Raw genomic sequence first — 25,233 nt, 5'->3', positions numbered from 1 at the left:
TAAAGAAACACCCAAACTGTTGAAAAAAGCTGCATAGCATTGCAATTTTTGTATTGGAAAGTCATATTATATGTAAGAATTGCCATTACATGAAATAAATTGATAAGCTCGGTACCTCTAGTCTACTTTCTCGAAAATGGCACGACAAAAGTACAAAGTGAAGTCATTTTCCATCATTTTGAAGGAAGATAGAATTGTAATCCATGAATATCAATATTCTAGTTAGGCAAGCACCAAAATAGTGGAAGTTATTCAATTCCATTTGCATAGTTTACTTTAATTGGACACCTAATAGTAGCCCAAATCTTTCATATGATATTTTGGAGTTTCTGAGGTAAAGTGAGAGCGTTTCTCTGAGATTTGGTTCAACTTCCATGATCTGCTACCTGAATTTTCCAGTTTCTGCAGTAACCCTTTTCTCTCTCCTTGCATCTGGCTGTATGATGACTCATCATCTAAGCTTCCTTTTTTATCTTACTTCTTTCCTGATAATTTGCTGCAGAAAATTGACAAGATGTATGCTGCTTTTACTGGCCAACCTCTCGAGCAAGTGCAACAATACACTGAGAGGGATCGTTTCTTATCTGCTTCTGAGGTACATTGCACTTTTATCTATTTATTTTTGTCTGTGATATCAATTCCAATTTCTTGGTAATAACCTGTACAAATCCACTCCTAACTGTAAGTTTGTAACTGGGTTGCTTTTGAAAACATCATGAACATCTATCCTATGCAAATAAACTTGAAAACACCAATGATTTATCCATCACATCCGATGTAGATTCTTACATACAGATCTGAAATTCCTTTTTCTTTTTTGGTTATATGACATCTGGTAAATTAGCATGTGTCTAGATCTCTCTGGGGCTAACTTTGGTGTCAGTTCATATTTGCATATTGTAAATCCACCCTGTCACAACACTACTAACCATTAACCTGCCATTGCCGCCTTGTTTTTCAGGCCATGGAGTTTGGCTTCATCGACGGTATCCTAGAAACCGAGTACTAAAATTCCAGCCATCCATGGAAGATTATTCAATGCAAATTTGGAACTTGGTGCTGCAGATTGCTGTTTTGAGGATGATCAATTGTACCGTCATGTGTGATGTTGCAAATGGTGCCATATCATGGTGCCTATAGATTTTAATGCTAATTAGTTGAGGTTCTGATTATAGAAATACAAGATTGTTTTATTTTAACTCACTTTTGGTCAAACTAATTTATTGATTTTACTGTTGAGTGGAAATTAATCCATAAATTTCATTTATATCCTAAAAAACTAAGATATTAAAAAAAATAATATAAATTTTAAAAAAATTTAAAATAATATTTAAGTAGTAAATTCATACTTTTCATACAAGAGTTAATCATATTTTATTTTTATTTTAAAAATAAAAAATAGGAAGTGTATCCAAATGAATAATACTTGCAAACCTTGTAAAACTCAAGAGAACCCTATTTTGATAATCTAAGTGAAATTCACCCACATGATTCAAATAATAAACAGAAATATATTTGATGTCCAAAGATGGATTTAAATTCAGCAATTTGCACAAAGGTTTATCCAGGCAAATATTAGGGATTTCAGCATTTGATACTTCCCAACTTTCATATTGGAAGCTTAATGGACTTGTCTACATTGATGCAATACAAATAATATTATAAAACTTCATGGGCAGATGCTGAATACTCCAGCATTGTCCTCAAAATTTATATAGTCTGCAGCCATTGTTGGGAACTTGAGCATTTCCCTGTCATCCAAGCACTACCCCAAACTGTAACATAGATGATGTCCTCAAGTTATACTAATTTATGAACCTGATACAACAAGGAGATTGTAGAACAACTCAAAAGGATTCTAAAGAAAGTTGGCCTTGAATTCATAGCAGTTCCATAGGGGACAAGAAACTAAGAAGGTCTAAGGCCATCTTATGGAAAAAGAATCAAGGGCTTTTTTAGGGACCTTTTTTAAAAACAGTTCTCAAAAAACAATTTTTGACAACAGTATTCAAAAATAGTTCTATGATATTCTGTAGAATAAAAATGTGTTCGGAAATTGGAATGTTTTCAATCTATTTTATGCATTCTCAAAGTATTTTTTAAAAAATAATTTTTATCTATAGTGTTTTATTTTCAATCATTTTTTATATTTGTACGATTATTTTTTAAAATAATTCTTAGAAAACAAGTGAAAACAATTAAATATGAAAACAAATTTTCAAAAAACAGTTTTTTGTCAAAAAAAATTGCCAAATATATTTTCAACCCTGGAAAACAATTCCAAACAGGCTCCAATGTTTTGTGCATGCATGGGTGTTTTATTTTGCACTTTTGAACAAACTAATAGTACTAGAACAAAAAATAATTCATCAATCAGATAATTCAGTCATGTAAGATGAAGTCGCAAAGTACAGGCTCATTTATCTTTCACAAAAATGAACTGAAATTATTTCAGATGCCATGTAAAATACAATAGAATGGTTCAATTTTTAATTGTCCATTCCAAATGAATGCAAAGTTTTCTGTAATGAGATGTAAATACGATGCATTTTTAACCAGCAATGGTTCAATTTTCAAGGATTAAAAAGGGTATTTCAGAGCAAAAAGGAATTTCTAAATCTAAACCTACTTACCATAGTTTTGGTGCACCATTGAGAACTTGTAGATAGCTTTTAATAAAGAGCCATATTTCATGGACTTCAATGGCCCCATATGTCTGTAACACAAAAGTAGGGTCATAACTCAATCCAAGGAATAGATAGTGGTTAGAGAATACCTTACACATTGTTTTTTCATCATAAAATCCCACTTTACCAATAAAGCGGCCTTTGTGTAAACATAGCTGCAAAAAACATTGTTCTCTTCCATGGGAATATCTGGCACTCCAAACAATAATTTTAAGAAGGCTCTCATTTACATCGATTTTACTTTTAGATTTTAGATCATGCACCAGCTTCTTGTGTATCAAATCCAGGCGTTCACAGTCCAAACATTCCCCCAAAAGCAAGTATCTCCAGGGACCCAACCATAAATCTTCCAAGTCACTAGCATATAAAAGGCATGGTATGTTGACAATCTATTAAAAAAATGAATTTCCAAAAGATAAAATAAATAATTTAGTGGTGCATAATGCTATAATGTTTATGCACTTTCAGCAACCATTAACATAGCAACAGTTGAAATTCTTGATCTTTAACTACCATGTCAAAATCCAAAACAATTAGAGATGAGAGATGAGTGATGCAAATGCTATAAATGAATTTTGATGGATGGGAATTGGGTACTAGGCCCCTATTCCCAAATGCAAACTAAAGAACCTTTGTAACTCCATACATGGATATACAAACTTAGGGTAAGAAGGGAGTGAAAACCTACCTCACCAATTTGCCAAGACGGTGGTGATCAAGCTTTTTTCTCTGTGTCCACCATTGCAATCTGTTCTCCTTTGTATCGTCTAGATGAAATGTTGAAGATGATAAATAATTCTCCTCCACTATCGTTTTAAATGCAGGAGCTACATCATCAACCACAGTGGAGCCCCAAGGAGAGTGCCATTGTTTGTCCAAATCTTTGTGCTCAGTGTATTCCAGACTCGGAGCTTGCATCATCATCTGAAACTGCTGGACAAAATTTTGCAATTTATTTAGTATCCATAGATTATAAATAAGGAGGTAATGTGGATCCTAAAAGTTGCATGTGTTCAACTTCATTTGCAAAGTAATGTTTTGTTAAGTGTTGAGAGACACCTAATACCCAAGGCCTCCTTCAATTGTTTCTGAAGAAACAATTGCTCACCTTGGTAAATGTGATTTTCTTTCAAGAGCCCCTGCCTTCCGAAGGGAAATCCTTTTGAATCCACTCCAACCTCAATTTGATTGTCCTTGGCATGCAAAATAAAGACACAAAATAGATAGAAGAACTAAATAAAGGGTTTTGAATTAGAGTGAGCCTTTCTCCTTTAAAGATATATTGTATTTTTCTTATATCTAGTCTTTTGTGGAACCTGTCTTTCACTCCATTTGAAGCCACCATAGATTTAAAAGGGGTACTAAGAGGAAGACCTAAGTAAGTAGACAGAAGACCACCCGCCTTATAACCAATCTCTAAAGCCCACTCTTCTAAGTTCTCCATCATTTCCATTGGAATTAATTTTCTCTAATCTACATTAATTTACAACCTAGATATAGCCTCAAACCACATAAAATCGACTCAAATAAGTCATTTGCAAAGAAGACTTACAGAAAAAAATAGGATCAACAACAAACAAATTGTTGGATAGAAGTAAACACTACAGATGCAGTTGGATGTGTAATGGAAATTTAAAGGCTCACAACAATGGAAATCAATGGCTCACAAGTGAGGATTAAAAATTAAAAGTTAAATCAGTGCCCTTAATGGGGAAGTCAAAATTGATCCAATGCCATCGGCCTGTTACCAGCAATCTCATTTTCATTTATAGCACCATTCTAGAATTGATATTTGAACTTCAAATCTATGCAAAACACAATGGAGATATTTGTTTTCATAAGACATCCAAATGCACCTCAAATAAAAATGTATTTAAAATAGTAAATAAAGAATGGGTTTAATAAGGAAACCAGAGGGCCAAAACTCAATACGATAATTCATGCAAGCAGGCAAGCATAGCTCACCCTATTGTATTAAGTAGTAACCGGTCGACCGGTTGTATTCAACCGGTTGACCTGGGAACTCGACCGGTAGACACTGGTCATTTCTTGGTGCGAGTCCCAAAATGGTCAGTGGCTATCGATTGCAAACCAACATGCGACCAGTTGATGCTATTTCTCGACCGGTTGACACTGCCATTGTTTTTCCCCCAAAACCAAAAGCGGGACTTGCTACCGGTTGATGCATTGCCTCAACCGGTTGAAAATACCCAAGTTTTATTAAAAAAAAATATAGTAGGCTGACCATATTCGTAGACATTATAGTAGATTAGACAAAGGGAGGAGAATACATACGTTTTACGATGAACCAATACTAAGTATAACTTTCCTAACGCATGATTCTTCTATGCTTTTGATGGAAATAGTCATAACCTTCCTTTTGCCATCCGAAACCAGGGATTTCAGACTCAATATTTAAAAGACAAAAATATTCATGGCACCCAAATGGGAACCTAAATTATGTGATGTCTACCAACAATTTAAAATATACAGAAAAAGTTTTAAAGAGATGAAAATAACCTATATATCAAGAGCTATAAACAAAATAAGATAGGTATAATATATACATGTAGAGGAAAATACATCATCCATATACCATCATTTGCATTGAGCGAATACATTTACGCCATTTATGTGAATGGCCGATGACAACATCCATAAGTAATACGAGAAGTCATAATAACAAAAGGGCATTTATATTAGCCAAATGTCCAAAAACAGAATGAAAGTTTAATAACTATAAAACTAGTACAAAATGTAGAAGGGGTCATTAATGGTCTGGTCCATGAAGCGGGAAGTGGGATCGGAAGAAGACCATCATCTCATCATGCTGGCGTCGTATAACTTGCATACCCTCTTTCACTTCCTCGTGTAAACCATCAATGTAATTCTCTAGAGATGTCAAACGTCGGTCATTGGCTAATACAATCTCCTCCAAGCGGGTACCAAGGGACTTAATCTGGGCATTGAGGTTATCCGATGCCTCAGAGTCGTCCGGTCCAATTAGTGAAGGATGATTTCTTAACGCCCTAGCTCTTACACCACCTGTTGACAGTATTTGTGTGACATTTGCTTTTGCATGAGTTCTTCCCTGTACATCCTCATCTTCATATTCTTCATCCTCGGAGGGCCCATTGTCTGAAGAGACATCAACCTCTGAGGGGGGAACGGAAGACTTCCTTGCCCATGAACCATCTTTCTTCCGTACAAAATGCATGCGGCGAAGTGAAGCCCGATCATATGTATCAAATGATTTGAGTTTTTTCCCGTCTGTCTCATTGCGCAAATTGATATTGAAGTATTTGACAATCTTTGTGATAAACATGCCATAGGGGAGAACTGAATCTTCGCTGATTGAACATGCTTTCATATGTTGGAAAATTATGTAACCAATATTAACCTTTCTTTCTGTGAGAATGCTGTCAACCAAAAAAGCCTCCAAGAAAGATACATCATCTCGGTGCCCTCCTTTAGGGATGAAAATGTACGATATCATGTGATGTAGGATACGACTCAACACAGTCAACAAATGGGAAGTTGGTCTATCAGATCTCGGGTAACCACATAGCCTCTGTAAAGCTTCTGCAGGTTTGAAACCTTCCACCCTTGGCAACTTCTTAGCTTCATACAAACAAACCCTTTCGTTTGGAATCTCTAAAATCCGATAAAGTGCAGCAACATAAAAAACGATCTGTACACCGTTAATCGTGGTAGTAATAGGTCCTTCGTCTTCGAATGTCATATTGGAGTAGAAACATTTGACAACCTTGGGATAAACGAACTCATTGACGGAGACAATCGGAAGCCAACCCATTCTCGCGAAAAGCACATCGAAATGGAAATAACTGAGCTTTGCAAAAGCAATGTTCCTACCCGGGATTACGGTCCGATTCGCAAAGTGAAGATGAAATCGTTGGGCTAGGTCAGGGGTTGCGAACGTAGATCGATCAAAGGTGGCCTTCTTACGAACCTCCGAACTTGCTTCCACGGCCGGACGTTTACCGTTGTTGGTGGTGCGTTTTGCTCCATCCGAGGTGTTGTGGGTGCTTTCGCTTGCTTGTTGTCGGTCGGAGGTCTTTTTGTTGGTCCCGCGCATCCTTGATACCGCCGGGCTCTTCCCTTTCCCACCTGGTGAGGATGCTTCGACCAGTGCTCGTTTTGGGGGCATGAGTATTCAGATGGGCTTCAGGTATTGCGTGAGGATGAAGAAGACTGAAGTGGAAGACGGACGGGTTCAGGTCTCGCGCGAGGATGAAGAAGAATGGAGTAGAAGACAAAGGGGTTGAGGGGTAGAACTGGTTTGAACATCGGTCGACCTTCGTGGAAAGACATCCAGTTTATGAAGTAATTAAATTTTAATTAACTTAATGTCTTACATTATATTTGCTACACTTTTAATGTAATAGTTTCCATATGAACTTATTAAACCTATAATGGATTAAATGAATAAATATTTTGATGTACCTTAAAGAAATTAATTGAAGTTAATTTCACAAAATTTATATTAAGGAAAATAAAATATGAGAACTTAAGTTAATTAAATCATATAAATTAACTAATCTTTTTGATAGGTACGATATAGTATAATGAACTCACTAAGATATAGTCACACCTATTAGATTAAAATTGTAATTAACTAACATATACTACCAGAGGGCCATTAAAATTAATTATGGTTGTATGACAAAATGTTCAAATAAGTACGATATACCATGGTGAGTGAAATAAATTAATGAATCTGAATTTATTTAAAATTTCCATAAGTAGAATATCATAAATTATCTCATTTTACGTAATTAAGTGTAATTAACCTACCTTTCTCATGGCTACGATATATTATGAAGCATTAATTAAAAATAAATTACGTTAATTCATGGAAAAAGATAGTGTAATGAACTCACTAAGATATAGTCAGACCTATTAGATTAAAATTGTAATTAACTAACATATACTACCATAGGGGCATTAAAATTAATTATGGTTGTATGACAAATTGTTCGAATAAGTACGATATACCATGGTGAGTGACATAAATTAATGAATCTGAATTTATTTAAAATTTCCATAAGTAGAATATCATAACATATCTCATTTTACGTAATTAAGTCTACTTAACTAACCTTTCTCATATATAGGATATATTAGGAAGCATGATTTAAAAAAAAAACCCCGTTAATTGATGAAAAAATATAGTAAGTAGGAAACGGTATCAAAACATAGTTACAATAAATAGGCTAAACAACAGTAACAAATGTCAATATTATCAATTAAGTCCATATCTCCCCTTTATATTTTGTTAAGTTATACACATATCCATTTGCAATGGGTGTAAAAAATATGGAGATTAGGCTGACTTTCCCAACTGATATAAATGTTATATTTAATGGCACCTAAAAAACTGATGCAAATATCCAAACTATCAACCACTAAGTGTACCATTGTGGTGGTAGGTTTTCAACATGTGGCAGCCTATTAAAAAATGTAATAACTCCATCAACCAACCACATACATATCTTAGTATATATTTGGGGGAGTTTTAGTATTGTAAGAAGCTTGGAGACTGAACGAGGTCTGCTATTTGTTGGAGAACAGGTCACAAAAAACATCCAGAAGACAAATCTTCAGGTCAAGCTGCATCACACTTGGACCTTCCATTTTAACGGTATGATCTTTAACTCAATAAAGAATAGGTAAACAAATCCATAATACATTTTTTAAGCTGAATGTCTTCATCTTTGAAATGGATGGGGGAATATTTCCAAAACCTAATAGTGATTTTTAAATGGTATGTATTGATGTTAAAGAGTTTGGATTTTGATTGCCTAAAGCACATTGTTAGTAATATGCATCAGTGATCTGTTGAACAGTTGAGATTAATTTAGTTAATATAAGTGAGTCATGTTGGCTGTAAAAATCACAACATCATCAAAATTATAGGGTAATACATATTCAAATGACTTAAAAAGAGAGAATCAACCTTAAGAAATGTGTATTATTGACACCCAATATGGGGTAAGTTTGGAATAAGTGTGGCGGTGTACCCAAAAGCTTCCGTGCTTTTAGATAGAATTATATAAAAGTGATTTTCCATGTTTTTAAAGAAAATGGATGAGAGGTATTAATTATTGTGACTGGCAAACTCCTTGAAGATGGCAACTAAGATTAATGTTGGAAATTTTGTTAACATAGTATGACTAAATAGGGCAACATTATAACGTTCTGATAAGGAATGAAGGCCTTAATGAAATGAACAACGAAAAGAAACAATTAGCTAATCTGTTAACATATTAAAACAGTGAACGTGAACCGGTCGACCGGTTAAATAAGACAGGTCGATATATTTTCTCAACCGGTAGACACTGCCAAATTTTGTGAACAGCACCAAAATGCATCCGGTGAATTTGTAGGTCAACCACATTATAATAGCGTAGAGCAAGGGAAGAGAGTAGATTCGGGTTACGAGGAAACAAACAATTGTACCGATTGGTTTTTTATGCTCATCAAGACCAACAACACCATCCGCTACCCAAAAAAAGTTGGACAATCTAAAATATTGTTATTGCACAAGGACCTCCAAAAGCGCTACAACCTTAGCCTCAACAGCAGAACCACGTCTACGAAGTTGAACTTAACTATTACTTCACTTGGTTGTCTAAGGACAATTTAAATTATGGTGCGTTTCTGTATAGATGTCAGACGTGGATCATTGTCTAATGCCATCTTTTGAGGGTATTGGTGTCGCACTTGCATTTGTCACAAGTTTTTTCCTCAACATAATGATTTTTAAGTGATATTTAATGATTTTAAAAAGTTTTGCTTATGATTGTGTATAGCAGAGTAGTATCAATTTTGCAACATATGACCTTTTAAATGGAAAATCATGGGGAAATTATCACGTGTGCAATCTACACCGGTTCTATAATTTATCAAATTCTAAGTTTTTTTTCCAAAAATGAGAATAGATGACGTTGTCGAATTCGGTTTATCTTCAAGTATGCAATCAATTGATACAAAAGTGATACGATAATTTGTTAAAGTATTATTGGGGAATTTTTTTACCTTATTTATGTAATGTAGATGATGCAATCGGTGAAGGAGAAAACAATCAAGCGGGAGTTTGAAGTGAAGGAGGAGGACGTCGTCAATGACGATGCATTTATCGGTGCCACTTACGACATGGGTGGAAACGGTTTGAAAGAGAAGGTGTTGAAGGGTATTTCAGATGAAGAAGTCTACAAATTGCAATTCGATTGCATAGATGAGGCTGAAACATTTTACAACATGTTAGCTAGAGTAGTTGGATTTAGTATTCGAAAAGATGATTTGAAGCGAGACAAGAATGGAGATATAATATCTCAAAAGTGGGTGTGTTCTAGAGAAGGACAGCGAGCGACAATGTTTATTGAAAATGACAAGCGACAGTGTGAGCCACGATCATTGACAAGGGTTGGATGTGAAGCTGCATTTCGTGTAGGCTTGAATAGGAAAGATGGAAAGTGGATTGTAAAGGAATTTATAGGAGATCATAATCATAATTTGGTCGATGCTATCAACACACAATTCCTTCGGTCTCATCGAACAATAAGTAATCCAGATAAGGCACAAGTTGATGTTTTGCGTAAAGTAGGTGTTAAAACCACACAAATTATGGACTATATGGTAAAACAATCAGGGGGACATGAGCACGTCGGTTTCACACAAAAAAATATATACAATCACGTTAATGCAATGCGTAGAAGTGAAATTAAAGACGGTGATGCAGAAGCGGCATTGGCTTATTTGTGTGGAAAGGCAGAAATGGATGCTTCATTTTTTTATAAATTCAACATTGATGAAGAAAGTCGACTAGCAAATTTGTTTTGGGCTGATTCAACTGCTCGAATGGATTATGCGTGTTTTGGAGATGTCCTAGCATTTGACACAACCTATAGGACAAATGCCTATAAAAAGCCTCTAGTAGTGTTGGTCGGTGTTAATCATCACCATCAAACTGTTGTATTTGGTTGTGCGTTATTGATAGATGAAAGTGTTGGGACATATGAATGGGTGTTGGAGACATTTCTTGATGCAATGATGAATAAGAAACCCATATCTGTTGTAACCGATGGGGATAAAGCTATGCGTAAGGCAATTAAAAAAGTATTACCCGATACATGTCATCGATTGTGTTCATGGCATTTGCAACGAAATGCATTCACGAATGTGCATATTAAGGACTTCTCAAGCATATTTGCAAGGTGCATGTTCATGCGTGGGAATGAAGAAGAATTTGAAAAGGTTTGGCATGAAATGGTTGCAAATTTGGGACATAATGAGAATCGTTGTGTGACCGAGATATATGGGAAACGTAAAAGATGGGCAGAGGCGTATTTACGTGGAAATTTCTTTGGAGGGATGAGAACCACACAAAGGTGTGAGAGTATGAATGCATATCTAAATAGATTCTTAAAAATTCGCTTGCGACTGTATGAGTTTGTACAACAATTTGATAGAGCCATAATGAGAATACGGCAAAACGAGGCAAAGGCAGAGTTCGAGTCGAACAATTCTTCACCCGTGCTTTCAACCAAACTAGTCATACTTGAAAATCATGTTGCGACCGTATACACAAAAGAATATTTCCTTAAATTTCGTGAGGAGATGAAAAATGTTGAGTTATTCTTTGTGGTTGGTCTTGTAAGTGATCATTCAATGCGGGCATACACATTATCTAAGTTTAAGTTTAGACACCCGAACTTAAATTGGGAAGTACAATTTTGCCCGGATATTGTAACATTAAAATGCTCATGCATGATGTTTGAGTCAATTGGCATCCCATGTTGCCACATGGTGGTGGTTATGAAGGTGGAGCATTTGGAAGAGATTCCTCAGTCATGTATTATGAAGAGGTGGACAAAGTTAGCAAAGGTGTATACAAGATCAGTACCAGTGAATGAGTCAGATAACAACATGGATCGGTTTGTACGATATGGTTCATTGAGTTCGATGTGCAACAAGCTCTCCTACTTTGCGTCAGATACGTCATCTTCATTTATAGAGGCCAAAAATGAAATACATAATTTGACGGCGAGAATGGAGGAACTCTATAACTATAATTTGAAAGGGAAGAAAATAGCATCAGATGGAGCGACAGGTACTAACCAAGTTCGTGATCCAAATATTGTGAAGACTAAAGGGAATCCAGGCAAAGTGGCAATGAATGTTCAAAAGGGAAGACGATGCAGTCGTTGTAAAAGAGTGGGTCACACAATTCGAAAGTGTCCAGAAGCTACAATCCCTCAAAATGCTGAGCCGGGTTATATGGTATGTCATATTCAATAAAAAATTGCCCCTAAGATTAATTTTTGTAGGTGTACTAACATAAATGACTAACATAATTGTTTTGATGGCATTATGAGTACGTAGGAGGAAACTAATTTGTCTTCCCAATGTGACATTCAAAGGGAAATGATGCCTTCAACAAATTCATCGGTTGACATTTTTGCAACCTTACATGTATGTACAATAGGCTTGTTATATAATTTCCAAACATTGATAACATATAATTCAATAATAATTTACAACACTTAATCATTGAAACATGCAGGGAATGTTAGGGGAGCAGTTGCCGAATGACCCATCTGACATGTACATAGATTGGGGTGAACTTAATAATGTAAGATCGGGAATGAAGAAACACTTTTGACATGAATTTCAGCTATGCATTATTTAATGATTAGGTTTAATTAATTGGAATGGAATTGGATAGCTGAAAAAAACAATGAAATGTGCATGTGCAGATAGCAGGATTTCAGCAACATGAACAAAGTATGTCAACACCATGTGAAGGTGGGGATCCAAACAAATATCAAAATGAAAAGGATATGCAACTTTTTTTTTATTCCTTAACGGAGTAAGGGATGGTAGGTATTAAATCAGTATTTATATTAGTTGACGTTATCACTTCCACTAATGTGTACTTTTAACTTAACTATTTAATGAAAAGTTTGAATTTTGATCAAGAGTCAAGTTGATTGATAGAATGCAATATCCTCTACATTTATAATTTAATTGATAACAAGGGATAAAATGATTGGTAAATGGAGAAACCGATTCATTTATATCATGTCGAAAAAAATGGTTAATTATGCGGATTTAATTAAATTCAATTGTGGTTAAAGTTTAACAATTAGGTGGTTATGAGTTAACTATAGGAAAGTAATCAATATGATGTAATTCATATGAAATAGGTAAATTTAGTGATTGTACTCAAAATGGGTAAATCGTAGTTAGGTAAATTGTAATGCCAGTTTTCATCAATTTCAAACCTTATAATTGAACTTAATGGTACCTTGTCGAATGTTTCCATAGTGAAAAGTTATTGGTACAACTCATATCATACCCTTTTTGTGCACAATAGCATTGCAGGAGGCAACCGGTTGAGGAAATTCCTCAAACGGTTGAGGCATTATTGACCAGTGTCTACCGGATGAGGAATTTCCTCAACCGGTTGAGAAAATTCCTCAACCGGTAGCTACTGGTTAAAAAAATACTCAACCGGTTGAGAACTTTCCTCAACCGGTTGAGCAAATGGGTATCAACCGGTTGATGATTTTTTGACCAGTGGCTACCGGTTGAGAAATTTTCTCAACCGGTTGAGGAAAATCCTCATCCGGTAGCTATTGGTTAAAAAATTCCACAACTGGTTGAGAAATGGGTATCAACTGGTTGAGAAAATTTTTTACCAGTGGCTACCGGTTGAGGAAATTCTTCATCCGGTAGCTACTAGTCAAAAATGGCTCAACCGGTTGATACCCATTTCTCAATCGGTTGAGCCAAGTCGGTCGACCGGTTCTAGAAGTGATCGATCGGTTGAAGTTGGTTAAAAATATCCGCTACCGGTTGAGCAAATACCTCAACCGGTTGATGCCCATCTTCACCCGGTTGCCACTGGTTAAAAAACCATGAACCGATTGAGCAAATTCCTCAACCAATTTGATATATTTGTCAACCGGTTCCCACTGGTCAAATCATTCGTCAACCGGTTGAGACAATTTCTTCATTGATCAACCACTTTCCACAACTCAAAATATGAGGAATGTTCTCAACCGGTACGAATAATGCGTATGCCTATGAAAAGTGGACATAGATAAATCGTTGGACTGGTTCTTACCGGCTGAATGGCATTCGTCAACCAGTGTAGTAATGTACTAACTATATATTGTTAGCATAGATAAATAAATGGATATTTACAGATCTGATTAGGTTAAAGATCGTACAAAATCACACATGTCGAACATGAATGATACCAATATATTACAATTTCATTTTGACGACCATATTGAAATAAGAGTATTTGGATATTGAAATAAAATGGACTTAATCATTAATAATGTATGGTCATCGAAGCTCACAACTTCCCAATAAACATGACGATATGTGGATATGGAAATGATAAATATTTGAAAAATAACAAATATCATAATAATAATTTTTTCATTGATCGTGTCGACGTCTTTGTACAAACAATAGCCACAATGGTTTGTTTTTCTCTATTTCCCTCATGTAAAACTAAATCACATGCTATTTCTCGACGTATTTTCATAGAATTACAAAAGTCGGAGCTCGTCATCGGATCACCATTTTTGAATCTCTGCATATGTCTAATGACATGCACTCCACAGTCCCACCTAAGAAAGAAAAAAGAAAAGCAAAACAACTTATTGAATGGTTGTCTAATTATACCTCAGCAAAAGAATAGTAATGTGAGTTATGTATTCATACTAACCCATTCTCTTGGGTCGGAATCGAAGGAGCCCAATCAATGGAGAATCGGAAGACATCTTTCCCTATGTCATACAGTTTGAAGAACGTTTGACAAAATTCAACCTAATTTATTATGAAAGTGTTAATAAATATGGAAGAGGAAAAAATAGAATAGAAGAAAAATATAAACATGAAAGCATACAACTGTTTTGACACTCTGAAACCGGAACTTGTCTCGATTCTTCGATCGTAATGAGTCCAAAATTAGGGTATGAGAGTTTTTAAAGTCAATGACGCACAGATACCAATGACCAGGGCATTCGTCATGCATTGGAATAAATAGCTGTAAAGTTAGAAAAAGAATATATATGAGTTGGGGCACAAAAAATCTACTATATTATAGGTGAAAACAATATCTATTCTAAATTTCATATATGCAATTAAACATTAGAAATAATTACTAACCTTCTCGCAATCATCCAATTCACTAATGTACTTACTCACGATGGATGTTTTTCTATCGAAAAAAGGATGAGGACTCCCGCACAAAATCATTTGCTAATAAGAAAATATAATACGAACATTACTATATTGTACTTAATATGTAAGTAAACAACAAGAGAAATATGAGCTTACTGAAAATGTCGTGGGAAGATAGCATCTTATACTTCGTATGCCTATGAATTGTCTTTCAAAATAATTTAGCTTTGGGGCTTCTAAATTTATTACCTGTTGTTGAACAATAACTTCAATAAATTTATTTAACTAATATAGGATGCATTTGATATAAATGAAGTAGGTACTTACAACATCCATCAAATTTTGTCTAGGACGTAAGCATGCAAAATCTCCACGAACTCCATGTTCATGACCAAAGTCAACAAGTAGCTCACTAAAATAATAATATGTTCAAACAAACTTCAGTAAATTGGAAGCATATGAAGGCTAAAATTGTAACAACACATCTATGAATGTTCTAGACGCGACAAACCTTTTTGACAACGCTTTATTGAAAACATAATCAGCGACAACAGATTGAAGTACATTGAATGATTGAGTATCCACCACGTCTTCACGAATGGACATGGGGATTGACTAATTCAAAAACAAGACATAATTATTAACTATATATGTTAAGTATCAAAAAATAAGAACAATGATATTAAACTATTTGTATTATACCTCTGATGCTTCACGTTTTACCATCTTCCTTGATTTCTGTACAAACAGGGAGACCTTGAATTTACTTGGTTTCCTCTCCCTTGATGAACGTTTTTTCATGACATGATTAGGATAACCACATAGTGCTCGTAATGGTTCCTAATATGGAAAATGTCAGTAATATACATCTATTTACTATGTAATGGTTAAGTAGTTGTAAAGAAAATAATTTTTTCTTTTATATGATACATACCTTTCCATAATCTCTTCTACTCCTTTTGATTGGAAGTGGTAAAATATTTTGATTTTCGTCTGGAATGATATGCACTTCAATTGATGTAGCACATGCATCTTCATTCTTTTCATTCAAGTCCTCGGTGCATAACTTCTCATTTGAAAAAGTGTGAAGATAATGTTCATTCACATTCATATTGTTCATATCTTCCAAACTTCTCTCGCATGAGAGCATGTCATTCTTCGTTCCTTCCTCGTGCATTCTCAAAGGTTTTCCGCTTGACCTAAGGAAGAGACCTTTCACTGTAGTATAATTCTCCTCAAATTTAGCCAAAATTTGATCACAACTACTACTACTTGCACCATAAGCCATATCAAGTAGATGTGTCTTTAATTGTTGAAAGGTTTTATCCATCTCCATTAAGTTCCCACCATCAACCTAATGATATATACGAACGTGATTAATAACATCATAATACAAAGGTTCAATGCTAATATAGATAGTCACAATGAATATTGTAAAACACTTACTCGTTTAATAACATCTTTGTTTAGATTGGATACAAATTTCTCATCCTCCTCATTCTCACTCGCCATTGTCGTTGCATTTCCATCAACGCAATCCCTTATCTCATTTTCTATCACCCATATTTTGAGCTACAATATATTCATCAAAATATAATACATATCAGATTTTAAATCACTACAAACTTAAATCAATAGTAAACGACTTTCAAAACTATAACTTACATTCTCATTTGCATATCCACCAAGTTTTTTCAATCTTTGTTTCCTATCCAATACTTCATCATCTCCCCAAGCAGTAATCCGAGGAGAAGGTCGAGTATATAGCGGTAGGAATTTCTCTTCAAACGATATATGCTCGTGGTAGAATAACTACGAGTATATTTGACATAGATATATAGTTAGTTCATAAATTATATTAAAACAAAATCGTATTTCACTATGATGTAAATTAATTACCATTAAAAACAATAAGCAACCGCAAACCCCACTTTGTTGTTTCTTCTTAAACTCTTCAATCCCGTGCACAAGATAGGACAACACAAATTCTGCCCAATTCATTTTCTTTATTGAATCGATGTCTTCCACAAGATGTAAGAAAGAGCGATTCACAAAAAGCTTCATTGTTGGGCACAATAATGCACCCAACACAAATAATACAAAACGAACTTTAAAATCGTTTCCACTCTCTTTATCCTCCCTAATTTGATTTTCTAACATCACTAATGGCAATCGCCGTTTTTTATCACAATATTTTTTACATAAATCATTCTTATGACCAACATCTTTGTTCATGCCAATCTTGAACCCTCTTGCCCTCAATCCCATAATAAATTCAACATCAATGGGGGATAATTTGATACAAGTATTATACAACTGTAACATATAAGTGTTCGGATTAAAACTATTTATCAACCAAAGACATAACCCATGATCAATTTTCCTACATCGAAGTTGCAAGAGGCTACCAAATCCTATTTCTTCTATGGCTGCTTTTTGCTTTGGTTCTAAATTTTCAATCACTCTAATAACTCGCTCGGGGGAGCATCGAGTTTGAAGATATAACTGAAAAGATACACAAACATCAAACATGTTTACATTAATATAATTTCCAACAAATACATAAGTAAAGAAATTAAATATTCATTACAAAAAAAAAAATTACCTTTGGAACCACACCCTTTTGAAGTGAATATTGTTTTGAACTTTCTTTGGACTTTGCCATGAAATTTTCTTTTTCTACTTTTGAAAGTGCATTCCACTTCTTGCCCAATTTTTTCCTCAACTACATTAATTGGTCACATAATTTAAATTCTAATTTTAAAATGTAATTATATTAGACTAGCAAAATTACTCCTTACATCATCATTTATCTTCACTCCTTTATCCTTCTCTTTCATCATGGCTAATTGATCGTTACTACAAAACAATTTCAAACAAATTTAACAATAACAACCACAAAAAATACATTAAAAAACATATTATTTTACATATTTCTATTTTCCCTTACTAGTAATGTATCCAAGCGCCGATAGGCCTCTTTGGATTTCTAACAACTTCAAGACCATCGCGTTCGCTCCTAAAAATTAAATCAAAGCATTTAAGTCAATTTTTATAATATGATTTCAAATATAATAAATCAAACATACTTTCACCACCACTACAAAATCCTCCCTAAATCTATGTACATTTTAAATGGTCACAAAATTAGCATATCAATCTTTTTCAATCTCCAATTATGGATCTAACCACATTATTTTCAATAATGTCATCAATCCATAAATCTCACAGAAAGCATGAAATATAATGGCTACAATATTGTAAAACACATTATCAATACTCACATTTTTTCTTCTTCTTCTTCTTCCAGCTATGTCTTCAATTCGGGTCTTCAAACCACGAAATTTAAAAGCCGAAAACACCCCTTAAACAAAATATAAAATATGAACAAAATACAAGGGTTATGGATAGGAGGGAAGGAGCGGGAATATTATACTCTTTACTTCAAAACCCGAAAAAACCCCAAATATGAAAACTAAATATGGACATAATCAAAGGGGATACTAAAAAAGCCAGAACTCAAAAAGATGTCTCCCGAAACAGCTACAATATCTTACCCGAAAACACCCAATAACACAAAAACATCCAACAATACACAAAGACAACTTAAAGCACCTGAAAATAACAGTCCATGGAGATACCTGAGAAGAGTCGAGTATGGAGAAGAGAGGAAAATATCGGGAAACTCGGTAAAAAATGGAGAAAACAGAAACTCGACTGAAGATTAATCGTGAGAGGGGTCTATATCTCCTTCTTCAGTGCTTTCTTTCCCCCATTTCTTCATTGTCTCGCATTTGCCTCTTACGTTTCTTCCGAAGATAGGATTTCTTTTTTTTTTTTCTAGAGTAGACTCTGGTTTTTAGGTTGGTTTTGAGTTTATTCCGGAGTTGTTTGAGGTGGGTTTTGGAAGATGATGAGATTGTGAGTGAAGATTGAGAGAGGGTTGTGATTGTGGAGACGGGCTGGTGATAAATTTGGCACTAGACACTCCTTGAATGAAGAGAGGAAAAAAAAGGAAACTAGACCCGACTGTCGAGGATGAGTGGAGATCAGAGTATGGAGGAGTGTGGAGATGAGAGCACGAGACACAACCAACCAACCTATGGAGAAGCGTGGAGATGAGTATGGAGAAGTCTGGAGATGAGAGCACGAGACACAACTGGAGGAGAAGACGGAGGAGAAGACGCTCGGCTATGGAGGAGAAGAGAGGGAAAAACGGGAAAAAAGGGGCTGAGAGGGGGAGAGAACAGGTAGAAAATGAGGGAAGAGAGGGAACAAACGGGAAAATGGCCTGAGAGGGGGAGACAACAGGTAGCCAGTTTTCCTTTTTTCCTTTTTTTCTTTTTCTTTTCAATGGCTGAGATTTAAACTCTTGCATCCAACGGCTATAAAAAATCTGAGGTATGGTACCTCCCTCAGCACCATAGAAGTTTCCTTTTGCCATACAAGAGCAAATTTTAAACTACTACACACGCAACATGCATGTTTACTATTTTTGAAAATTCAAACGTTTTAGGTATATTTAGTAACAGTTTTCAAAAACTTTTTAAAAATTGTTATCTAATGTTTTATGTGAAAAAAAAATATTTATTTTAAAACCTAAAATGTTTTTAATCTGTTTTTAATATTTTTTAAAAATAATTTTTATGTTTAATATTTTATTTTTAATAATTCTATATGTTTGTATAATTATTTTTTAAAATAACCATAAAAAACAAGTGAAGATAATAGAAAATAACTAAAAGATGTTATCTAAAAATATCATATTTTTTATTGTCAAATGTATTTTTTTTTTTTGTTTTTTGTTCTAGAGAACAAAAAAAACTATTCTCAAAAATAGTTATCAAATAGACCATTTCTATCCTAAAACCAACAAAAATTTTAAAAATTAAAAAAGCGCTTAAAGTAATATTATTTGGGCATCTCTTTGAAATTATAAAATTGAAAAATACTAGTGAAAGCAAATAAACCCTAAGTATTAAAATATAAAGATATAGCATAAATGAACTGTGATAGAGTTGAAGTATGAAAAGACTTAAACCTGGCTTAATAAAGTGGCTGACAAAAAAACAACTTTAGTTTTATACTACCGTATTAAAGTCTAAACTAAGAAAGAAGATTATGTATATACAGTAACGTGTTTTTTTTCTTAGAATATTATAAACCCTCTATTTTGTTCTTTTGACACATTCCATATAGGATTGTCCTCCTACATCCTTTGATGCTTTAATGTGCAATTGTGGTTATTTTTTGAGTTGTTTTTAGCTCTTATTAATTGATGGTCCACTAAGACTATATCGATGACTAGTTTTGGATTTTCAATTAGATATTTTGGAGAGACTAAGTGGATCCCTATTTCGTGTGTAGTGATCCTTAATTATTAATTTAGGACTTTTTTTTTTTTGATTGAGTTATAGCATATTTAGGTTTGTTTAGAATTCTAAAATCTTAATTCTTACAAATAAATTCTTGTTTTAAAATAATATAATAATTGATATCATATTCTTTAAAAATATAAAATACAATAAGGTTTTGATAATGAATTGGAATGAGGTATTTTTTTTCTTTTTTTAAAGAATGATTTAATAAGATTCAAGTTTTTTTTTTTGTCAACTTTATCTTATAAATTATAGAAATTGAGGTATTAATCAATATATTGAATGATTAAATTGAGAAATAATATGTTAAGATTATTAAATATATATTCAAAGCTTTATTTTATGATAAAATAATTTTATTTTTTAACATCACAAGAATCCTAAATCAAAATAAAGATTTGAGTTTATTAATATATATCAAAGCAATTCTTTTTTTAATACTTTATGAACCAAAAACAAAATTATAATTTGAGTTTATTATGGTTATCTAATTCATGTCTTAAAATATAAAACAAAATGTGTTTTTTTTTTTTAATAAATATGCCAAAATAATTATTATTTTTAGATATCATGAATCATAAGTAAAGTGTATATGATATTAAAAATCACACATCAAAACATAAAATAATTTAATTTTGTAAATCAAAAACAAATATGCAACTTGTATGATGATTTTATGAAATATTTATACTTAGCTTTCATATCATTTAAAACATACCAAACACACCTTAAACTAACCCATGCATCAACCGTCCATCAATATTCTCCATAGGTCGTTAGCTTAGCTTCCCATTTCTCTCACCCATCAATTGTGTTTTGTACTTTTGTTGCTACTTGCTACTGCTCATATTTCAGATGGCTTAAAACGTATCTTAACCCCATACCACTCTCTCTTTAAAGCTTATTTTTAGTTGCTCAAGACAAGTACTTCAGACCATGCCATACCCTGCAACACCCTATTCTTTAGGCAATCAAAAAAACCTATCTCTACCACCTTCATCAGACATCAAATGTCTTTCTTCTGACACAGCCCATGCTTTGGGCTGCCCAAAACCATCTATCATAATGAATAGCCACCCATGCTTCCCATCCACTAATTCTCCCTCCTTATCCCTCCGCACATGCACATTTTGATTAGCAGCACCCAGCCTCACTATGATGTCGTCTTCTTCTTTCCTTCAAACTGAACACCATAGCAGTTTCAATATGCAACAAATCATCCGTGAAGAGGTGGCGAGGATGGCTCGACCCAAACGTTTTTTGGTCATCATGTAGAACTCAATTGTCAACTCCATCGAAACTCACCGCGAGGAATCCGACATGCAACAACAAGAGAATCCGACGGGCACTAGACGAATGGGATGTGTACCAGCAGAACGTGCCATGAGGAGTAGAAACGACGAGTGCGCAGCTGAATTGCAGCAAGCTTCAGCCTTATTCAACCCACAACTCGTTCAGATGCTAAAAGGACTTCATGGATGAGGTCTCTTGAGGCTTGCCAAGATTTTGCTGTTGCAGTTCTTTAATCCCGACAGGTTTTCCCTTTCATGGATGACTTTTTTTATTTTCTTATCTTGGGCCCTTTATATTTAAGGTTGTTTTTCTTATAAGTGATTTCTTGGTCTCATTATGCTGTTATATTTGACATTTTTGGTTCATTCCTGATTGGAATATTGTTCTTTCTTATATTTTCTTCCATTTGGCATAACAGAGTGTTTGCCATGGATTCATATATGATCTTATTGGATTTTAATGTAGTCATCATTTCAATTACAAATATTTTCTCTATTTATCAATTGCAGTGCATAATTTTTTATCTCAGTTATTTTAGTATAGATGAAAAGAACTTGAAGTTTCTCTTCTTACTCTGAAAGTAGGAGTACTGAAAATTACCCATCAGTCCATGTGAAAGGTTGTGGGAGTGAAAAAAATAAAGGAAGATGGGGAGGAGAGGCAGAAGGTGGAGAGTGGAGGCATGAAGGTGGGGAGGAGAGGCAGATCACCCAATAGAGAATAGAATAATCCTTACCTTCAACAAATGGGCCATGTTCTCTGCTCTTCGATTCAAAGGCCCCATTAAATAAATAAATAAATAAATAATCTATTACTTTTCACAACCCTACCTATGTTCTGTGGCCTATCAGATAAAATCCAAGTAGTTAGATTCACAACTCTAACACCCTCATCATGCCCTCCACCAGCTCCCACCCAAAAAGAGATAAATTATATGATTGTTTTTACTTTTTATTTCGTTTGTTGTCATAAAAGGAATTATGATAAGTAATTTTCAGATTTTATGGTTGTAGTGACTTGTAAGTACTAATTCTTGACTCCTTCATTTTAACCTTATACTTTACTTCTACAAACCAAAATATGATTTTTGGGTTTGGTTAGAAGCAATTTAAGAGGGAAAATTGATTTTTAATTTAAAATTTAAATTTCTTTTTTAATATTCTTTTTATTTTTAGTTTATCAGAAAAAATTATTATATTTAGAATAAGGAACTAATTTTTCATTCCTACATTTTGAAACATTGGATTATGTGATTTTGAAAGTCAAATTGATTATAAACAGGAATGGGCTAAGGGTTGGATGGGTGGAAGGAGAATCATTGCATGGGACAGTATGAATATTGACACAAAAAAAGATACTTCGAAAAAAAAAAGGGGGGGGTTTGGTGTAGTTTGCATAGATGCACGAGGAAGCTGATTGATTCCCAATGAAAATGTATAAGAGTAGAAAGAAGAAACATGAGCAAAGACTTTAGTCTGACAAGGGGAATTGTTTTTTGAAAGGAAATTGTTTTTTTGATGGTAAAATTCCATTTCCACCACATTTCCCATCCAAATCAGGAACCTGTACAATGATGCCATCGCACATGAGGAAAATCATCTGGCTTTCACTATTTTATGCTTGTATTTTTTGTGGCATGTGGCATGATGTCACTTGTCCAGGGGACGTGAACGCTACTTTCCAAATTTGGTTTTCCCTTTCCACCACCTCCTGCTTCATCCTACTCATCCATAATCCATCTCTCTCCCCCCACCAAAAGATACCCTGCAAAAACAGTGGTCCTGATGTCACTCCTGAGCCTAAAAACACAAGCAACCCTTGAACATGATATAAATATATTTACTCAAATGCTTGTATGCATAATTCTATAAAGTTATTTACTAAATTTTTATTTTATTAGAATGCATCATAGTGTAGAGACTGTCTAAAGATTTCCATGCATTTATTTGCAAGATCAATGTCAATAGGCAAACAAAATCATTGGGATTTGGTACGTTAGTTTCTATGTATGTAATATATTGAACATGGTAACTACAAAACAAAAAAAAACTATGTGAGATGAAAGGATGATGAATAAAATAAATGCATGTCTAGGGTTTAATTGGATGATTTTACAATCTCAAATGCCCTTTCTCATACAAAATGACATCCAAGGATGTGTTTACTTAATGTGTGGGAGTAATGTTCCTACTCTAAGGAATGCAAAAACCAATAATTAAATAAAATTATTATTATATATTTTTAAAAATTATTCTCATTCTAAAATTTTGTTTTGAAGGGATTACAACTTCATCTTTAAAAAAAAAAAAAAAAGTGTAAGAGTTTAGAATTTAATTTGACATATTTATATTTCATTGACTAGGTATAATTATTAAGGATTTGATATTTTTAATATTATTTAAATTTGATAAACAATTATTAATATTAATATTTATATAAACAAAATAAAATAAATTTATTAATCCCCCTTACATGTGTTGATAACTACTTTAAAATCAAGTGAAACCCACAAATATTAAACCAACTTTCATTTCATTTCATTTCAATTATCATCATAAATTGATATGGGTTTGCTCAAAAACACATTATTTAAAGTGTCTTTTCTTTAAATTTCACTTGCCTCATTCGATATTTGAACTAAATACACTTAATCACTGAGAGTTCAAAATTGAAACCCTTTGATAAGACACTTGCTAAACAACCCCCTTGATAAGATCGGTGATGGTTGAACACTGGTATAAACTTCAGTATGAGTAATACTCAAGATGGAGATAAGCATGTTGCATGGAATAGATCAAACACAAAGGTGTACCTCTAAATGGTTAAACCCTACAATGAATAGAATATGAATGTCTAGACACTTAATTGGTTTTCATATGAGATGACTACCTCCTTGCAAATGTTATTTCATACTGTTTCCAACATAGCTAAAAGACAATGATGCTCTCTCCTCATGCCAACAGCATCAACCGCAACCTCTTATGTCATCAGCTTGGGTTAAAAAAAATGAACCAAAGAAAGAAACAAAGAAAAAGGAACTTAACCATAAACCAGTCTTCTGGTATTGCTAATCATATAAAGACTAGCCTAGGCATTCATAGTAGTAAATTGATGTTTCACCAAATATTCATCAGATAGTCACAAATAGGTAACTAAATCCAATTGAATGTTTTCCAAGGCAATCTCTTAGCAAAAGTAGCAATAACTACAAACTCTCATTATGCTAGACCTACCAACATAAGTCTATTTTATTTGGAAAAGAATGGTATTGCCATCTGGTTTCGGTACATCTAGCAACTACAAAATGAACTCTCTTCAAACGTTTAGTTTCAAATTAAGCAATGGCTTGCTTCAAATATGCAATCAAGTCAGCCCGTTCCTGAGGCTTCTTTAGTCCAGGGAACACCATCTTTGTTCCAGGAATGTACTGCATAAAACAAATTTTACAGAGTTATTAGTTACAGAAAACAATGAAAAGGAAGTAACCTGAAAAAAACAAATTCCAGCTTTGTAAAAGGATATCTTATCCTTCGTTTGTGTTGTATCCACTGTAGTTTGTAGTTACCATGTTCAATGTAGAATTATCTTATTTCTGATCATTATACAAATGCCTTATGGGATAATTGGATAATTGAATAGGAAGTCATGTT

The 25,233-nt window shown here is 33.9% G+C and overlaps 1 protein-coding gene and 4 long non-coding RNA genes across 5 annotated transcripts; 2 read left to right on the top strand and 3 right to left on the bottom strand.

Annotated features, from left to right (window-relative positions):
- Positions 1-280: 280 nt before the first annotated feature.
- On the top strand, positions 281-1,199 carry LOC104881194 (uncharacterized). The gene is made up of 2 exons (XR_787183.3): positions 281-595; positions 962-1,199. It is a non-coding gene; the product is annotated as an uncharacterized LOC104881194 (long non-coding RNA).
- Positions 1,200-9,649: 8,450 nt separating this feature from the next.
- LOC132254886 (protein FAR1-RELATED SEQUENCE 5-like) lies at positions 9,650-12,372 on the top strand. Its single transcript, XM_059741896.1, has 4 exons — positions 9,650-9,679; positions 9,765-11,363; positions 11,532-11,990; positions 12,274-12,372. The coding sequence occupies exons 1-4, from the start codon at positions 9,650-9,652 to the stop codon at positions 12,370-12,372; spliced, it is 2,187 nt and encodes a 728-aa protein (XP_059597879.1).
- A 1,771-nt stretch (positions 12,373-14,143) lies between these two features.
- Positions 14,144-14,550, bottom strand: LOC109123715 (uncharacterized). The gene is made up of 2 exons (XR_002031502.2): positions 14,455-14,550; positions 14,144-14,356 (listed from the first exon to the last, which is right to left on the bottom strand). It is a non-coding gene; the product is annotated as an uncharacterized LOC109123715 (long non-coding RNA).
- Positions 14,551-16,362: 1,812 nt separating this feature from the next.
- LOC104881203 (uncharacterized) lies at positions 16,363-16,899 on the bottom strand. The gene is made up of 3 exons (XR_002031493.2): positions 16,812-16,899; positions 16,578-16,724; positions 16,363-16,484 (listed from the first exon to the last, which is right to left on the bottom strand). It is a non-coding gene; the product is annotated as an uncharacterized LOC104881203 (long non-coding RNA).
- Positions 16,900-17,376: 477 nt separating this feature from the next.
- On the bottom strand, positions 17,377-17,930 carry LOC104881191 (uncharacterized). Its single transcript, XR_787180.3, has 4 exons — positions 17,863-17,930; positions 17,714-17,771; positions 17,518-17,637; positions 17,377-17,417 (listed from the first exon to the last, which is right to left on the bottom strand). It is a non-coding gene; the product is annotated as an uncharacterized LOC104881191 (long non-coding RNA).
- Between the last annotated feature and the right edge of the window lie 7,303 nt (positions 17,931-25,233).

This window comes from Vitis vinifera, chromosome 13 (genome assembly GCF_030704535.1).
Source record: "Vitis vinifera cultivar Pinot Noir 40024 chromosome 13, ASM3070453v1".
Taxonomy (NCBI): Eukaryota; Viridiplantae; Streptophyta; class Magnoliopsida; order Vitales; family Vitaceae; genus Vitis; species Vitis vinifera.
Note: the sequence above shows the minus strand (reverse complement) of the source record. Positions and strands in the feature narration are given on the sequence as shown.